The sequence below is a fragment of the Schistocerca serialis genome, chromosome 2 (genome assembly GCF_023864345.2).
Source record: "Schistocerca serialis cubense isolate TAMUIC-IGC-003099 chromosome 2, iqSchSeri2.2, whole genome shotgun sequence".
Taxonomy (NCBI): Eukaryota; Metazoa; Arthropoda; class Insecta; order Orthoptera; family Acrididae; genus Schistocerca; species Schistocerca serialis.
The window spans coordinates 448,583,031-448,599,376 of NC_064639.1; the positions used below are offsets into that span (position 1 = coordinate 448,583,031).

General features: G+C 43.6%; 1 protein-coding gene across 1 annotated transcript in view; it reads right to left on the reverse strand.

The window, feature by feature from the left end:
* The window catches only part of LOC126456070 (rho guanine nucleotide exchange factor 12), a 1,154,422-nt gene that overhangs the window by 288,043 nt on the left and 850,033 nt on the right, over positions 1–16,346 (reverse strand). The window contains exon 21 of the mRNA XM_050091825.1: positions 6,300–6,352. Coding sequence (XP_049947782.1) covers positions 6,300–6,352 — 53 coding nt within the window. The remainder of the gene's footprint in view (positions 1–6,299; positions 6,353–16,346) is intronic.

A 16,346-nucleotide genomic window follows, 5' to 3' on the forward strand; every position in this document is an offset into this window, starting at 1 on the left:
AGCTGAAGCAGTACATCTCATCTGCATCTGAAGCCATTCCGCCAGACACGTTGTCAAAGGTTTCGGGTAATTTCATTCAGAGACTACGCCATATTATTGCTACGCATGGTGGATATGTGGAAAATATCGTACTATAGAGTTTCCCAGACTGCAGCGCCATCTGTTGTTGAAAATTGTAACTACTGTAATTTCGAAAGTTTGTCTGCCTGAAAATGTACTGTTGTCCCAAGCATATTGCAACAAACGGTGTATTTCTATCGCTGCTCGTTTAGTTTTTATTGCCGTTTCAAATATACCGGTCATTTTTGAAACACCCTGTAGTTAAACGATACTCCATACGTGAACCTAAAAGTCTTCTAGGCGAAGTACCACTGCAACTACGAACGATTCAAGGAATGTCACTTTAGCACAGTACTTCACACTTTTGCACTTGTTACAGGTTGTCCTTTGGAGATTTTCACTCTAGAGAGCACATACTAGACAGAACGACCCATTTTAAGTGTAGAGATCTCCTCATATCTACATTCAATGCTGAAATGGCGTTCGCGTTTCGATTATGTGCCGACTCACTTCAAGCAGTTCCAACGTTATATATCCGTTTCAACATTATATATCCCTCAACATCATACATCCCTTCAATTATGTACCACAACCGTCATTGCACCTTTGGGAAACAACCCCAATACGCTCCTTTTTTCGCTCCACGAAATCGAAAATGTTTGAAATACGCTGGCAGTAGCGATTTTTAATATTGTGTAACGTACTTCTGGCAGTTGTGAAGATGAAATAAAATGTGTGGAAGAGGGCCTCCCGGCGGGTACACCTGATCGCCTGGTGCAATTCTTATGAGGTGATGCCACCTCGGCGACTTGCGTGTCGATGATTGCGAAATGAAGATGAGGAAGACTACACGAACACCCAGTCCCTGAGCGGAGAAAATCTCCAACCCAGCCGGATTCGAATCCGGGCCTGCCGGCATGACAAGCCGACGCACTGTCCACTCAGCTACAGTGGATGACAAGTTGTGAAGATAAAACCATTTCGTACTCCTAGAAAAAGGCCTTAACAACAGTTACAATTTGCAAGGGATTTAATAACTTAAGAACCGATAACATTTTGTCTTCCGTATTGGTCGCAATATGTAAGACAACTGTCATCATAAATCAAGAGAAAAACCAACGTAAGGAATTAAAGGACAGTAATACCAACTGATACACGAATGTCGGTCGGTATGAGATAAAGTTTCTCTTCCGAAAGATTGCATTTAGGAAACTAATCAAAGGAAGTTATTGCCAGTAAATTATCCGAGCAATGTGATCTGCCCGAGGCTTCATGCAACAACAGATATCATACCCTCAAGACGATGAACAGGAACTGGATTAAGCTCCCAGCAGAAATAAAATTGAGATTTAGTGTCACTATCCGACAAAACAAGAAGAGCCTCGATAACGACAACAGCAGTCGCTGCAAAGAAATTACTTCACACAGCACTGCATAAAATGCTACACTTGGAAACTCATAGGTGTATGATGTCTCGCACTGTCAGTTCTCTCAGATATAAAAACTGCGGACAACAACTATCAGTCACCGCCAGGAGGCATCACAATAATAGCGTTTAACACATCCTCTAGCTCTGATAATGATCTCAGTTCGGCGAGAATGAGTGTGCAAACTTTTTCATGTATGTTATATCCGCCTGAAGCCACTAGAACACACATACAGCTACCAAAATACAGTGACGATTTTTGTTGCGTTTCACCCAATGCCCCAAATAGACATCTTCGGTGCTACTAATACCAGATTCAGCGTGCCAGTCGAGGAATAGTAGGGTCCTTAGGTTTTTGTAAAAAAGAGGATCGTATATCTGCAGCTCTCTAAAGACGAAGAATTATGATTTCCACAGCAAACACGTTATGAAGATATACAAGAGAGTGCATCACTTGGTCATCCGGAGCATTGAAGTAATCATCCCGGCTCAGGTTCATGGTAAACTGAACGTGTGGACCCATGTCGTGATGCAAGAAAAAAAAAATAATAACCCCCCCCCCCCCCAGAACGACCTTTGGTCTGAACTACATGTTAAACATTTCATTGGCCCGGTCGGTGGATTCTACGCATTGAATCATTTGAAGAGAGGAAAAATAGCTACGTCTCCAGTTAGACCACCGTCTAGTTTGTGTTGTTTTGGCCACTGAGGACGTGCAGCTTCATGTGCCATTATGGGTAAAGGTGTTTTGCGAGAGCCCGACTCAAAACATCCATTGCATATAGTCCCTTCGCAATGTTTGCGCAGAAATCTGTTGAGGCAGACATCCATACACTGACAACAGATACCTGTATGACTTACAACCGATTGTCATTGAAAAGATATGACGGTTAAGATCTTTTTACGACCACTGTTATTACGCCGTATTCCGTAGCAGACACGTTGGCCAATCCGCGTAGATGTATCAACAAATTGGGCACCTTCACTCACGTTGTGGGCAAGGTCATGTCCAAAACTGATAGCTTCTTTCTGTCGTTCTGTCGCGGCTCCTCGCCACCATCTTATTGCGCGATACAATCAAGTGTCGGACGAATCATTTCACTGCCGTGACTTACGTGAACGGCGGAGGGTCACATCAATGCCTAGTAATAGTTCTACACCGCTTCAAAGCGACCGGCGTTTCCTTTAATGGAGCGACTAACATTTTGTCCGGTGAGCTTATTGCTTTCTCAGGCCAGTGCCCAACGTTGACAGTGCCGTCACCTCTCAGCACGATGAATGAACCCACAAGACGTCGCGTTGGAACAAGTTGACAGCATACGGCTTTAAAGGTTAACTATTCCCAGATACAGGTGCACGAAACGAAGAGAGGCATCAGAAAGGGCGTTGGACACAAAAGCTGGCAGGGACGACGTTTAGGGCTGGGGCAGAAACTGCCGGGGCGAGTTAACGAGTGAGCGGGTTGTCATACCCGGCGCCGGGCAGGTAGCGGAGTGCCGACAACGCCGCCCGCGATCGATATGGCCGAAGCAAATGGGCAGCGCTGCTCCCCGACAGGGGGTGGTCGCTGTCCGCCCACGCCACACGTGCTGTGCCCTGCTGTGCTGCTGCTGCTGCTGCTGCCAGGGTAACAACCTGTCACCCGTGTCAGTCGTGTCTCCCCGGTGACGCCCTTGAGGCTGGATCTAAGTCCGACTTACCGGTATATCCTTTCGCCCAGGAGCACCAGCCTAGCAGCATCGTAAGAGAGAAAGTAAACAGAGATCCCTGCGGAACACTAATCCCTCTTTCCTACTCGAGCTCCGGAGCGACGAAGACGAAGGCGTCCAGGTTGACACCGTATCTCATGACTCTCGGAAGACATTCTAACGAATTTCGTACTGCCTTTTAGTGAAGAAAATACGAACTTACCCAGTATCTGATCAGATTTATGACTGGATTCGGAATTTTCTAAAAGACAGAGCTAAATACGCTATCTGAATGCATGGTGTGTGTTCTTTGGAAAGAGGAGACACCACGCCGATCCCGCAGCTGTGAAACACTATATGTAAATTGAAGGGGGATAACTGCTATCAGTTGCAGCGGATCATCAGGGTGTATACCTGGACAAGGAAAAAAAATTCCCAGATTTTTCCGTATTAAAATACACCATCTCCCGGATGAAAATACACTTTTTCCGTGTTAAATGACAGTATACCTTTCCTCGGCACTGTAAAACTTATCAATCCTTAGAATGTTTATGGTTTTCTAGACAGACGTAGAATCTGCCGGCACTTGAGAAAACAAAACCCGGGGGAGAAGGGGGGGCACACATTTTGGAAAGATCTTTGATGTGCAGCAACAAGTATGCTGCAAAAAATGGTTCAAATGGCTCTGAGCACTATGGGACTTAACTTCTAAGGTCATCAGTCCCCTAGAACTTAGAACTACTTAAACCTAACTAACCTAAGGACATCACACACATCCATGCCCGAGGCAGGATTCGAACCTGCGATCGTAGCGGTCCCGCGGTTCCAGACTGTAGCGCCTAGAACCGCTCGGCCACGCAGGGCCGGCAAGTATGCTGCATTTCTTCGTTTTACGGAGGTATAAAATCGAATTCCACCAAATACTCAATGTTACTTTCCGAAGCAATGAAATCAAGATTGCGACGCGCTTTTGTAAGCCAGTCATAGCTCATGTCACGTGATGTCGGCAGCTGATGACAGCACAGGACACGTAGCGTAGTCAACCAATAGCAAGATCACTCTGAAGTACAGCGAACACACAAAAAGAAAAGTTAATGGTTTAAATTAATATACGTAGTTCTGCTAGAAGAAAAACAAAGCTTTCACAAATAATATTGGTCTCTAAGCTTAATGAGCTGCAAGAGAAGCCAAGCTTCCACATAGAATGTGGATCATTATGCGCGTGTTACGCTTTAAGATTCATCACACAAATGTGCCAGTAAAATTTTTAATAACGGCGTGAATGTCTAATCTTCTGGGCTCAAAATTCTTCTAGATGGTCGTCCTCAAAGATTTTATTTTTAAATGAGAGTCAAACGCTCTCTGATTTAAGAAATTCATCGTACATTCTGGCACATAGTTCATTTTGCGTAAAAGAAATTTACTTTGAAAGTAACACTTTTCAAACAACGATTCGCAATGTTTTCCCGTGACCTGTTAGAAATTGGTTCGTTTCAGCAGTTGCCAGAGAGCGCCAGATAACAGGCGTCAATGCGCCTGCGCAGCTACGATGACGCAGGAAGCCCGCATGTTCGTACGTGTAAAATATTAAAAGATGTTGCATTATGTCATAAAAGAAACAAGACATCAAAGAATACTTCAGGCGCATCGGAATTTCGTGAACTATACTAAAATGCATAATTCGGCTTATAGTGCACAATCGTACGTCCAGATTCGGATGTAAATTTTCTTGAGTACCAGTACTGTATTATATCATGTTTGGTTCTTTATTATGGCATAATGCCATACGAGCTAGAAGATGGAAAACGTGCACTTGAAATGCAGCGAACAGTTGAAACTAGCCAACAGTGTGAAATTAAACAATTCGTTTCAAATAAATTGACCGCCTCAGCGCAAAATATTAATAAAAGCCAAATCTCTTTAGCAAACCGACAAAAAACAGCTTCATTGTTCTGGAAGGTGATTAATGCTTGACTGTCAGAAAGGTGGAAATAAAACCGAAACTAACAACATATTTTAGCCTTCCGTAATTATGCGAACGTATTTTAATTCATTTGGTGGCTGCCGGCCACAGAAATCCGTTTTGTTTTCATTTAATGTGAGAGCAATAAACGAAGAGGAAACAGCAAAGTCACTAAACGTAAACACAGGTCACGTGGAGACTACCCACCTCCCCACTACAACTCAGATTGCTCTGTGCATCAGCCCTGGATCTACGATATTTTCGAACCGGAGCAATTTAGATAGTGGCGCCCCGCCACACATCAGTTTCTCTACTATACTACACCATGTATTCGAAGGCAGTTCTGAAATGCAAGAAAACTTTCGTTTGTGTAATTTCCTTCAAGACAGAAAAAAATGACAACCTGTTGCACGTTTTTTAAATCCTTAAAGGGAAAAGATCTCTACTCGCTGCACAAAAACGTAATTTTTGTCTTCGCCATAGGCGTATGTGATTAGAAAGGAGAATTTCTTTAGTTCAACGAGGGCAGGGCTCGCATCAACCCTTTGTTGGAAGTACAGAACACACTTTAAAGCAGAATGCCACACATTTTCAACGTGGCTCTCTCCCGAAGAGCGAAGCATTAAGGTAAGCATTGTGTTGTGTTGTCTTTCCAGGTTTACGTATGAGACCACAAGGTGACGTATAAGAATGATAAGGGGAGTGTGTGTCCCTGTTAATGAGACGGGGGAAAGAGGGGGCAGGGATCGGTCAGTCGAAATTTTTTACTTCTCTAAAATAAAGAATATTAAACACCAATGGGTAAGAAACGAACAAATTTAATGATTACGGAAAATCATGACGAACGTTTATTGTTTATACATTATGTGAGGTGCTTTACTGATTCCTGCGCGCGTCCTTCTGTTGCGTGCACTTAGTTCCAACGATTAAGCTCGTCAGGACCGGGCAACAATACAGCCCAAAAACAGTTGCAGCTGCTGGAGTAAGCTTTACTTGGCTGATTTACAACGAAATTCCGAACTAATGTGGATTTCACTTTCCAGATTAATGATGTAATACGAGTCCACCGTCGAGATCATCACTTAATATACTGCTTCGATCTAATAATTAAACAAATCGATATGAAGGATCTTCCGAGATAAATACAAATTGTGTCACTTACTTGGTCTTCGAGAGGTTCGGATCACTCGTTTTCCGCCGCTCTCGCAGTTGCCTCTGTAAAATAAAAATTAAAAATAATTATTACCTAAAAAGCAGTGACCGTTCCCTTAGAAAGGCATTAAAAGCACTGACATGGACAGGAAAATAGTAATTATAGGTATCACACATCACACAATTCCATGGGCGAGAGAGGTGGCAACGGATATCTTATTTTTCCAATTGTGTTATGCACGGCGCTGAACGTTAAAGGGAGACCTGGCGTGAACACGTTTGACTGTGAGTCATTAGCGATTTCCCGTCTGCGACAAGAGTGTCTCTTCGACGGTTCAGTTTGTAGTAGTTCGTGCCCCATGCCAGGGGACAATCACTGATATTTCTCATGGGTGGTGGGTGGGGGAGGAAAGTAAGGGGTGGTGGTGGTGGTGATGGTAAGGGGAGGGGTAAATTTAGACTGCCGCATGCATCAATGCCTGGCCTCGTTTTTAATTTGCATTAAGCTGCCGATAGCACTTACTAGTTCTAAATTTAAGATAACACCGAAGAGACAGGAAGAGAGTTTTAGGCTCCCATTACCACCACTTTGCAAAAACTCAAACACTCACTCAGAATACAGATGACATAGTCCGATGTCCGCGTACATTGATGGTCATTGCCATTTCAGTACAGACTTCAAATTTCTGAATTTTTTGTGATCATATAATATATGTCGGCACAGGAGACCCTGTTGAAGCACAGTATTAATTTTTGCACAAATGTCATCCAATGTCATCTGAAGAGCGGCGTTCGAACAGAGACATCTGATTCGAGCTCGCGAGGATCATGCTCTGTCGTAGAACTTACGGCCGTCATCCGCCCGCAATGGGAGGGGACACATACGTTTGGTCCAAACAACCGAATCTGTGGTGCCCACGGTATACTTATTATAAGCAAGCCAATGACGACCGTGGCACGAGACTAGTGGAGACACACAAATCTTTGGATTACGAATTATTTCCAGGCGAAAATCTATGTCGGCTTCTTGTTTGAGCAGATAGTAAATAACGAAGCAGAAAAAGTCAGTTTTACAGGGATAACAGGAACGAAATTTGGAATTTCCAGTACCTCAGACTCTGAACTACAAGTATGAGGATAAACCAACAGGAACGGAGGACGAACAGGGGGGATGGAGATCGTGGACGAAGAACAGGTATGGATACCTGTTAAAACCACGAAATTCAACTATCAGTGCTCAGTCTGGTAAAAAAAATTTATGTACCTAGCAGAGGGTGTATGGTAAGTGTTACGAATGAAAGCAAAAACCTTCGCGTCCTTGCAGGTAGAGCATACGTACGTCAAAATTATGTCAGCTTTTAGCACTAATTCGACTCTGGACACGATCAACTACGAATGTTCACCTCTATCATCTTGTGAATGTTCCAGTTCTTATTTCTGTGCTTGCTAAGAAAATTGGAGAGGAATTCAGTCTTGTGCAGGGCACCTATCTACTTTTGTTTTCATCCAGACATATTTCAGCACTTTTTATGCTATGATCGGTGGGTTTAGTTTATTCATGTTCTACAAAATTGTTTTTACATGTTAACCTTTAAAGAAACTTTCGGTAAGCTATATTCACATTTGTAAAATTTCTGGTTATTGTCAAGTATTTTGCATTGGTCTGCTTCCAGAGTTAAGGCATGTATCACTAAGTTGAGGCATTCTATATTGTTTATTTATGATATGGCTGAAGGTTCTAGTTTTGTAGTACATTTGGATCAGTTAGGAGCACAGAACGACCACCCAACGAACATAGAAACCGACCTCAAAATCCTGAAAACTAGTTACAGTTTATATCAAAAAATTAACAACAGAAGAAAACTATCACATCTAAAAATTAATAGCTCAAGGAAAGAAAGTCTACGTGAAAACATCACTGTGCAATAAAACCCTCGTTGCCTCAATAGAACACCTATATAAATAACACCCACTCAGAAACTGTATATGATCAGATTCTAAAATTAAATTCCCTTCTCTCCATACTGCACACCATTTAAAAGTCAACAGCACTTAAATCCTCCCAGACGCACTTGCCACGAAACAAATGAACACTGCACACCAACATCAACACGCAATGGGGATGGGAACTCTGTGGTTAGCGAACAAATTCTAGAAAATGCATCTGTAATGACAAAAGCGAAAGAAATAGGCTTCTTATCTAGTCACAAACTAAGTAAAGACAGCACATCATCAAAATCTGTAACACGCTAAATAACACGACAGCTAATAGCTTCATGTGAGGTATGGAAACAAACGGATACATCCACTTTATTTCCAAATGTACTACGAAACTACAACCTTCAGAGGTATCGAAATAAACGACAGACTACCTCTACTCAGTGATACACGTAGACTGTACTTCATGCAAACCAATGCAAAATATTTGAGAACAGTCACTCGTTTTACAAATGTATATATTCTGTACAAAAAGTTGCTTTAAACGAAGGAAAAAATGTAAATGAGCGTACGGCATTGTGAGCTAAGAGTCCCCCATTCGGGGAAGTTCGATAACATGTAACAACAATTTGGCAGAAGGAAAATACACGAATTAACCTACTGAAAACAGTATAAGGAGTGCTGAAACATGTCTGGGCGAAAACCTATAAAGGTGTCTTCAATAAGGTGAAATTCCTCTCCGTGTTCATCTCTAGTCTGAATGTTTCCTAACATAAGGGACGGGACAAGTATCAGCTTGCAGCAGGGGAAGGAACCAGTTAGGTGACACTGTGAGATTGGCAGTCAACATGTCTGTTTACGGGAACAGCTGAAAGCTAATGATCAGCCTGTAAAGATCGGTGGTCAGCGGAAAGAGGTTCCGGCGCTCGGCGCGGACACGTGCCATTATTTGTAGGAGGGCCGGCGAGGCCGCGGCTGGCTGTCACTATTGACGGATGGCGGCCCGCACTCTCACAACAAACCCCGGCCACCAGCCGCCAGTAAGAACGCATGCTACTTGCTGCCGTCGGCGTCCGCTGACAGATTAAAACGCCTTCCATCATACCAAGCGGCGCGTTAAGTTGTCAGCCTCAAACTGTCCGGCCGTAACCTTCGTACATTTTCGTCTGCCTCAAGTACGACATGCAGTCAAACATACATTGGCACTGAGCACCACGCGCAATGCACTGGAGTTGCGTCGTGTGGTATTCGTCTGTCTCTTCACCACGGTACACTGTCCTATAGCAGAACGTGCAATAGCGTACGTCTGAAAATCCTGAAGGAATAGTTCTGTGAGCGAAGGAAGCGTATAACGTCTCAGGAATTAGTAATTCTACAGATAATCGCCTGTTTTGATAGCGCTCGGAATTGAGCAGGCGTAGGGAGAAGCAGGACCCTTGACGCTACCGACATCAAGAGTCTACAACAAATCACACACTGAAATTTTTACATTTTCTTCCATTAGGGAACCACGAAAAATTTACTGTACATAGTTTACCACCTTTTTCGAGCGGAAACAATAACTGGCATTGGTGAAGTGATTTCACATGGTAAACTGGTCTTACAGTCATACTGTTGCATATGAGCCAAACTTTAAAAATGAGCATGAAGATCAAAAATAACAGTTAATACACGAATGAAACGCCACAACGCATTTAGGACTCGTCTGGCGTATTTAATTTCAGCTGAAATTCTGATCTGTCTCAGAAATGCTCTTAAGGTGCGTCTTGCGGCTAACCGCCATGCAACTGTGCTTGCCCTACATGCAAGTAGTGGCACACGTAGATGTGCATGCCTCTTCCTCAATATGAGCGTGCGTGTGGATTGCATTTACAGCTGTGTTCACACTGGGCGCCTCTGCTTCCCTGTGGGCAAGCCACAGGTGCACGGCGACTAGCCACAAGGTGCACAGGTGTAAACGCACCTGAAGAGCGATGTCACCTCTGGTTGTCAGAACCAGACGGGAGTTCACTCACCAAAGTGGAAAATCTACTTTATTAGCACTCAGCAGAAAATTGGCTTTGCGTAGTACGTTACAGCGTTAAGTCTAACAGAGTGGCTGAAATGACTGTTGCCAACATTATATAAAATAAGGAATAGAGGTGGTGATGTGGTGGGGTGAGGGTGGGGAGTGAAGTAGACGTGTCGAACCTTCTGAACTGATCACCGACAAAATCACGTTTCTTATCGAAAGAACGCTCTAAAATGAGGTTTCGGGTATTTATGGCATATTATAAAATTAACGATGGTATAATATGCGTAAGTGTTGAACTAATGATCTGCATATTACTCGTGTATCAGGAAAAATCGCTAATCGAGCTAGTGACGCAAAATTTAGATAAATTGAGCTACTTTTCTTTACGCCAGTGGCTGTGGGGATGGGGGGGGGGGGGGGGTGTTCCATGTATGGGGTAAGCTCGGTGTTGCGCAGGAACTAGTACCCCGATACGCCGCGCACAACCATTCAGCACGTTGCACTGCCAGTGTGGCAGGAAGGATATAGATGCGGTCCTGGCAAGAAGTTCGTTTTCGTTTTCGTTTTCTCTCTCTCTCTCTCTCTCTCTCTCTCTCTCTCTCTCTCTCTCTCTCTCTCTCTCTGCGAAATGAAACCATCAAGGGTATGGGTATTGTCCAGAGAGCCAGAGGAAGGGTGGTAGGACCGCTATTATTCTCTACGTACAACAACGATCTGACGGATAGGGTGGGCCCCAGTCAACGGTTTTTCTGATGAAGCTGTAGTGTGTGACGAAGTGTCGTTGTCTAGTGACTGTTGGATGATGCAGTATGACTTGCATAGAGAATCCACATAGAATGTAAGTGGTAGCTTACTCTAAATGTACAAAAATTCAAGTTAATGCACGTGAGTAGGAAGAACAAGCCGGTAATGTTCGAATGTACGCTAGTGGTATGCTGCTTGACACAGTTACGTCGACGAGTATCTAGGCGTAACGTTGCAAAGCGATATGACGTGAAACAACCACGTTAAGAAAGGAACTGGGGAAGGCGAGCAGCATACTTTGATTTATTGGGAGAATTTTAGCTAAGTATGGTTCATCTGCAAAGAAGACCGTGTACGCAACACTAATGCGATCCATTCTTCGGTAGCGTTAGAATGTTTGGGATCCGCACCAGGTCGGAGTGAAAGATGATATGGAAGGACTTCACAGGCCCACTGCCAGATTTGTTATCGGTATGTTCGATCAACACGCGAGGATTAGAGAGATGCTTTGTGAACTCAAATGAAAATCCCTGGATGGAAGACGACGTTCTTTCTGCAAAACATTACTGACAAAATTTAGTGTACCAGCGTTTGCAGTGGAATGCAGAACCACTCTACTGCCGCCAACGTATCCATTTCGAGCGAGGACCGCTAAGACAAGATAGAAGAAATCGGGGATCGTACAGAGGAATACAGACAGTAAGTTTTTTCCTTGCTCTGTTTGAAAGTGGAATGGCAAAGGGAATGACTCAGTTTTAGAAGGTACCCTCCGCCATACACCGTATGATGGCTGCGGAGTATGCATGTAGGTATAGGTCGCTAGTAGAGCGAAATAATCAGCTCAGATTCTGTTGCTCGACGGCAGTACAGTAACTGGCTACAGCAGTCTGTGCATGCTGGATAGGCTCATCCCCCAACACTTATTCTAACGTCGAAAACACCGTCATAATATTGTCAGACGTAGCAGCTACCGTGCCCTGCATGAAATAACCCTAGCTATAATTAGTTGCGTGGGGAAATGAGCATGTAGTATACTGTTCACATCGCAATCTGAAGTTACGGAGTGGTGTAAATATATCTGACAGTAATTCGTGCCACCCCAACGGCACACAACGCGTTTGTTTTCACGTTATGCAGGGGTTCTTGGCGTAAGTCATTAGGGTTTCCATGTCTCCAACGTCGGTTGTTCCTCGGTAAGTGCAGCTGTGCGTCGTAAGAGAAGAAAGCGCATCATCATCATCATCATCATCATCATCATCATCATCAATCTTGCCATCATCCACGGTCTACGGAAGACAATTACAGTACTGAGTCCGAACAACAGTATCTGGATGCGCTACCATTGCTTTGACAGGATTCAGACGAGTCTGTGCAGTGCACACCTGTGAGTAGACACTTGCGACACCCGTCTATAAAGTGTTAAGTGGCGCTATGATCATTTCTGGTAAAATCGCGCAGGAAATTTAGCCACGTTAAAATGGGAGGCATAGTTATATACAGGGTGATTCAAAAAGAATACCACAACTTTAGGAATTTAAAACTCTGCAACGACAATAGGCAGAGCTAAGCACTATCTGTCGGCGAATTAAGGGAGCTATAAAGTTTCATTTAGTTGTACATTTGTTCGCTTGAGGCGCTGTTGACTAGGCGTCAGCGTCAGTTGATGCTAAGATGGCGACCGCTCAACAGAAAGCTTTTTGTGTTATTGAGTACGGCAGAAGTGAATCGACGACAGTTGTTCAGCGTGCATTTCGAACGAAGTATGGTGTTAAACGTCCTGATAGGTGGTGTATTAAACGTTGGTATAAACAGTTTACAGAGAATGGGTGTTTGTGCAAAGGGAAAAGTTCTGGACGGCCGAGAACGAGTGATGAAAATGTAGCACGCATCCAGCAAGCATTTGTTCGCAGCCCAGGAAAATCGACTCGCAGAGCTAGCAGAGAGCTGCAAATTCCACAATCAACTGTATGGAGAGTCCTACGAAAAAGGTTAGTTATGAAACCTTATCGTCTGAAATTGGTTCAAGCACTGTCTGCAGCTGATAAGATTAAAAGAATCGATTTCTGTGATTTTATCCTTGCTCAAATGGAAACAGATGAATCTTTCGTTTCAAAGATTGTGTTTAGTGATGAAACAACTTTCCACACTAACGGGAAAGTCAACCGTCACAATGTCTGTATATGAGGCACTGAGAATCCGCGGGAAACAACTCAGTATGAACGTGACTCGCCTAAGGTGAACGTTTTCTGTGCCATTTCAGCCAATAAAGTTTTTGGTCCCTTTTTCTTCGGAGGTGCTACTGTAACTGGACTACAGTATCTGGAGATGTTAGAGAATTGGCTGTTCCCTTAGCTCGAACAAGAAGCACAACAATTCATATTTCAGCAGGATGGAGCGCCACCACATTGGCACTTATCTGTCCGTAACTACCTGAACGTCAACTACCCGAGGCGATGGATCGGCCGCCAGGCAGCCCGTGACAGAGCACTTCATCACTGGCCTCCAAGAAGCCCTGATCTTACCCCCTGCGATTTTTTCTTATGGGGGTATGTTAAGGATATGGTGTTTCGGCCACCTCTCCCAGCCACCATTGATGATTTGAAACGAGAAATAACAGCAGCTATCCAAACTGTTACGCCTGATATGCTACAGAGAGTGTGGAACGAGTTGGAGTATCGGGTTGATATTGCTCGAGTGTCTGGAGGGGGTCATATTGAACATCTCTGAACTTGTTTTTGAGTGAAAAAAAACCTTTTTAAATACTCTTTGTAATGACGTATAACAGAAGGTTATATTATGTTTCTTTCATTAAATACACATTTTTAAAGTTGTGGTATTCTTTTTGAATCACCCTGTATATGTAGTTGAACAGAGGCTTCCATTAGGTACCTAATGGCAACGTCCGTTTCATTTGTAACTGTACCATAACTTCGGAGTCTTTTATTTATCGACAGAAGTGTGGCAATCCGCTTAACTGAACAAACCGACCAAAGCTACGAAACGTTAAACGTTGCGGTTCCGCTTATTGTAAAAAAATACCCCACCCATTCTCGTAACGGAGCGTATTTACTAACAGTAAACAGGATCTGTCAGAAAAAGAGACTTCCATTTTAGGAAAGCACAGTTAATGAGGAAGTCAACAAGTTTTGCTCACTTATTCCGCAGATGAGTCCTTTTGTAACAAGTGCCCTGGTTCGAGACTGGATTTAACGTCTATGGCTCCCAAGGCTGAGCCTGTGGTGGGAGCGCTGTGCGGAAAACTTTGTGATGACTAATTTCCAAAAACATTTCCATTTTTCCAATTAGAAGCCTACAACCCAACATATAAAGTTTCTTATAAAATTTTGTACAATTTTACTGCACAAAATATGATTTGACGTATTGATGGAATAAAAACGAAAAGAATTTTCGTTTGGGGCTTCCGTTCCTTACAGTTTGTACAGACTGTGTTTATAACCTGTACTGTTACGGTCACAGCTTTAGTTCACTGTTCCGATGTTGCTCACCTACGAAGATTGGCACAGCAGCCACGGTATTTCGCTACAACCATGTCTACAACGGTCGTAATTCAGTAATACGGATGTTGACAAGTTTCTGGGGTTGTTTCTATTGGTAGTAAAATAGTTACTACAACCAAAAATATTTTCTTTAAAAAATACAATCGTATTGTAAGTAGGCTGTTTATGTTTTCTTATTGGCAACGTTACGTAGCGCTCAATATGAAAATCACTGGCTGTGCTGTGTGCAGTCTGTGGCTAGTTTGCATTGTTGTCTGCCATTGTAGTGTTGGGCAGCGGCAGCTGGCTGTGAACAGCGCGTAGCGTTGCGCAGTTGGAGGTGAGCCGCCAGCAGTGGTGGATGTGGGGAGAGAGATGGCGGAGGTTTGCAATTTGTCATGAACTGATATATATATTATGACCTGTGATGATATTAAGGTAAATACATTGTTTGTTCTCTATTAATATCTTTCATTTGCTAACTATCCCTATCAGTAGTTAGTGCCTTCCATAGTTTGAATCTTTTATTTAGTTGGCAGTAGTGGCGCTCGCTGTATTGCAGTAGCTTGAGCAGCGAAGATTTTTGTGAGGTAAGTGATTTGTGAAAGGTATAGTTAAATGTTAGTCAGGGCCATTGTTTTGTAGGGAATTTTGAAAGTCAGATTGCGTTGCGCTAAAAATATTGTATGTCAGTTTAAGCACAGTCGTGTAAAATTGATCAAAGGGGACGTTTCAGTATTAAAAACGATGTTCTTTAAATTTTGGATTTACCGTTAAAACGCTCAGCGCTGCCGATTTACTTTGCTACGACGCCGTAAGTCAGCAAGCCATCTATCATATACTATGGACTTCAGGTATCTTTCGAGTTCCACACAGTGTTTTGTGAACGAATGAAGTTATGTGAAAATGGTTTTCGCCAACTTGAACATGCCAAGAATCTGCGCGGTCGACAGGAAGTATGAGAGTTCTGGTTTGGGTGTAATTGCGTAAATCAGAAATCGCACTCATTTTAAACCCCCCAAATTCCGTTAATCATCATTCTCCAAGTCTTGGCGATTTTGGGAACTGAAACGCCAGTGGAAATTTTACGCGACGAGTGTGGTTCGGTATGTAAATGCTGACATAACGCGTATTAGATGTCCGCCGAAAAATGCAGTTGTCAGGACTGTAGTATGGTCTTCACCTCACGATTAAAACAAAAATATTTTTACTACTATAAACTTCCATGGCGTGGGCACATAGGTTGCAGTTTGTATAGACAGAGCGTGAATGTGGTTCTGCCCTAGTTTCGCAAGAAGAAGAGACCGAAGACGAGCTATCAGGGCTGCGGTATTGACACGTGCCCCCATCCCCCGCCGCCGTCACTAGAGACTGGAGCAGCTTATGTAACCGGAGGCAGCATCGCGCTAGGAGAGAGACCGCGGAACGCAGGAGCAGGCAGAAAGAGCCTAGCACCTGCGGCGGTCTGACGTCAGGGACTGCGGCGCTGTTGACGCGGGCAGCTTCGGTTACTAATTTTAATTGCCGCTCCAGTTTCCCGCGCGTGGTCGCCGCCTCTAAACGGCTCTCATTAAGCGGAATGCTGCTCGCATTTCGCCGTGCACACAGAGGCATCAATTAACGGATGGAGGCAGACCCCAACACGCTACACGTGCAACGGGACGGTCATCTATTTAAAACAAAACCAACGGTGTTCACAAAATTGTACCCTGAAAGTCGATATAGCACTACAGATATTATTATTATTAGTATTATTATGCGAGTCTCTCAGAGATTCCTTTGCCCTCCCTTCCTTTACGATGGTATTTTCATTAATGTATATCTTCATGTTTATTAGTGGTGACTAAATTTACGGAACCAACAA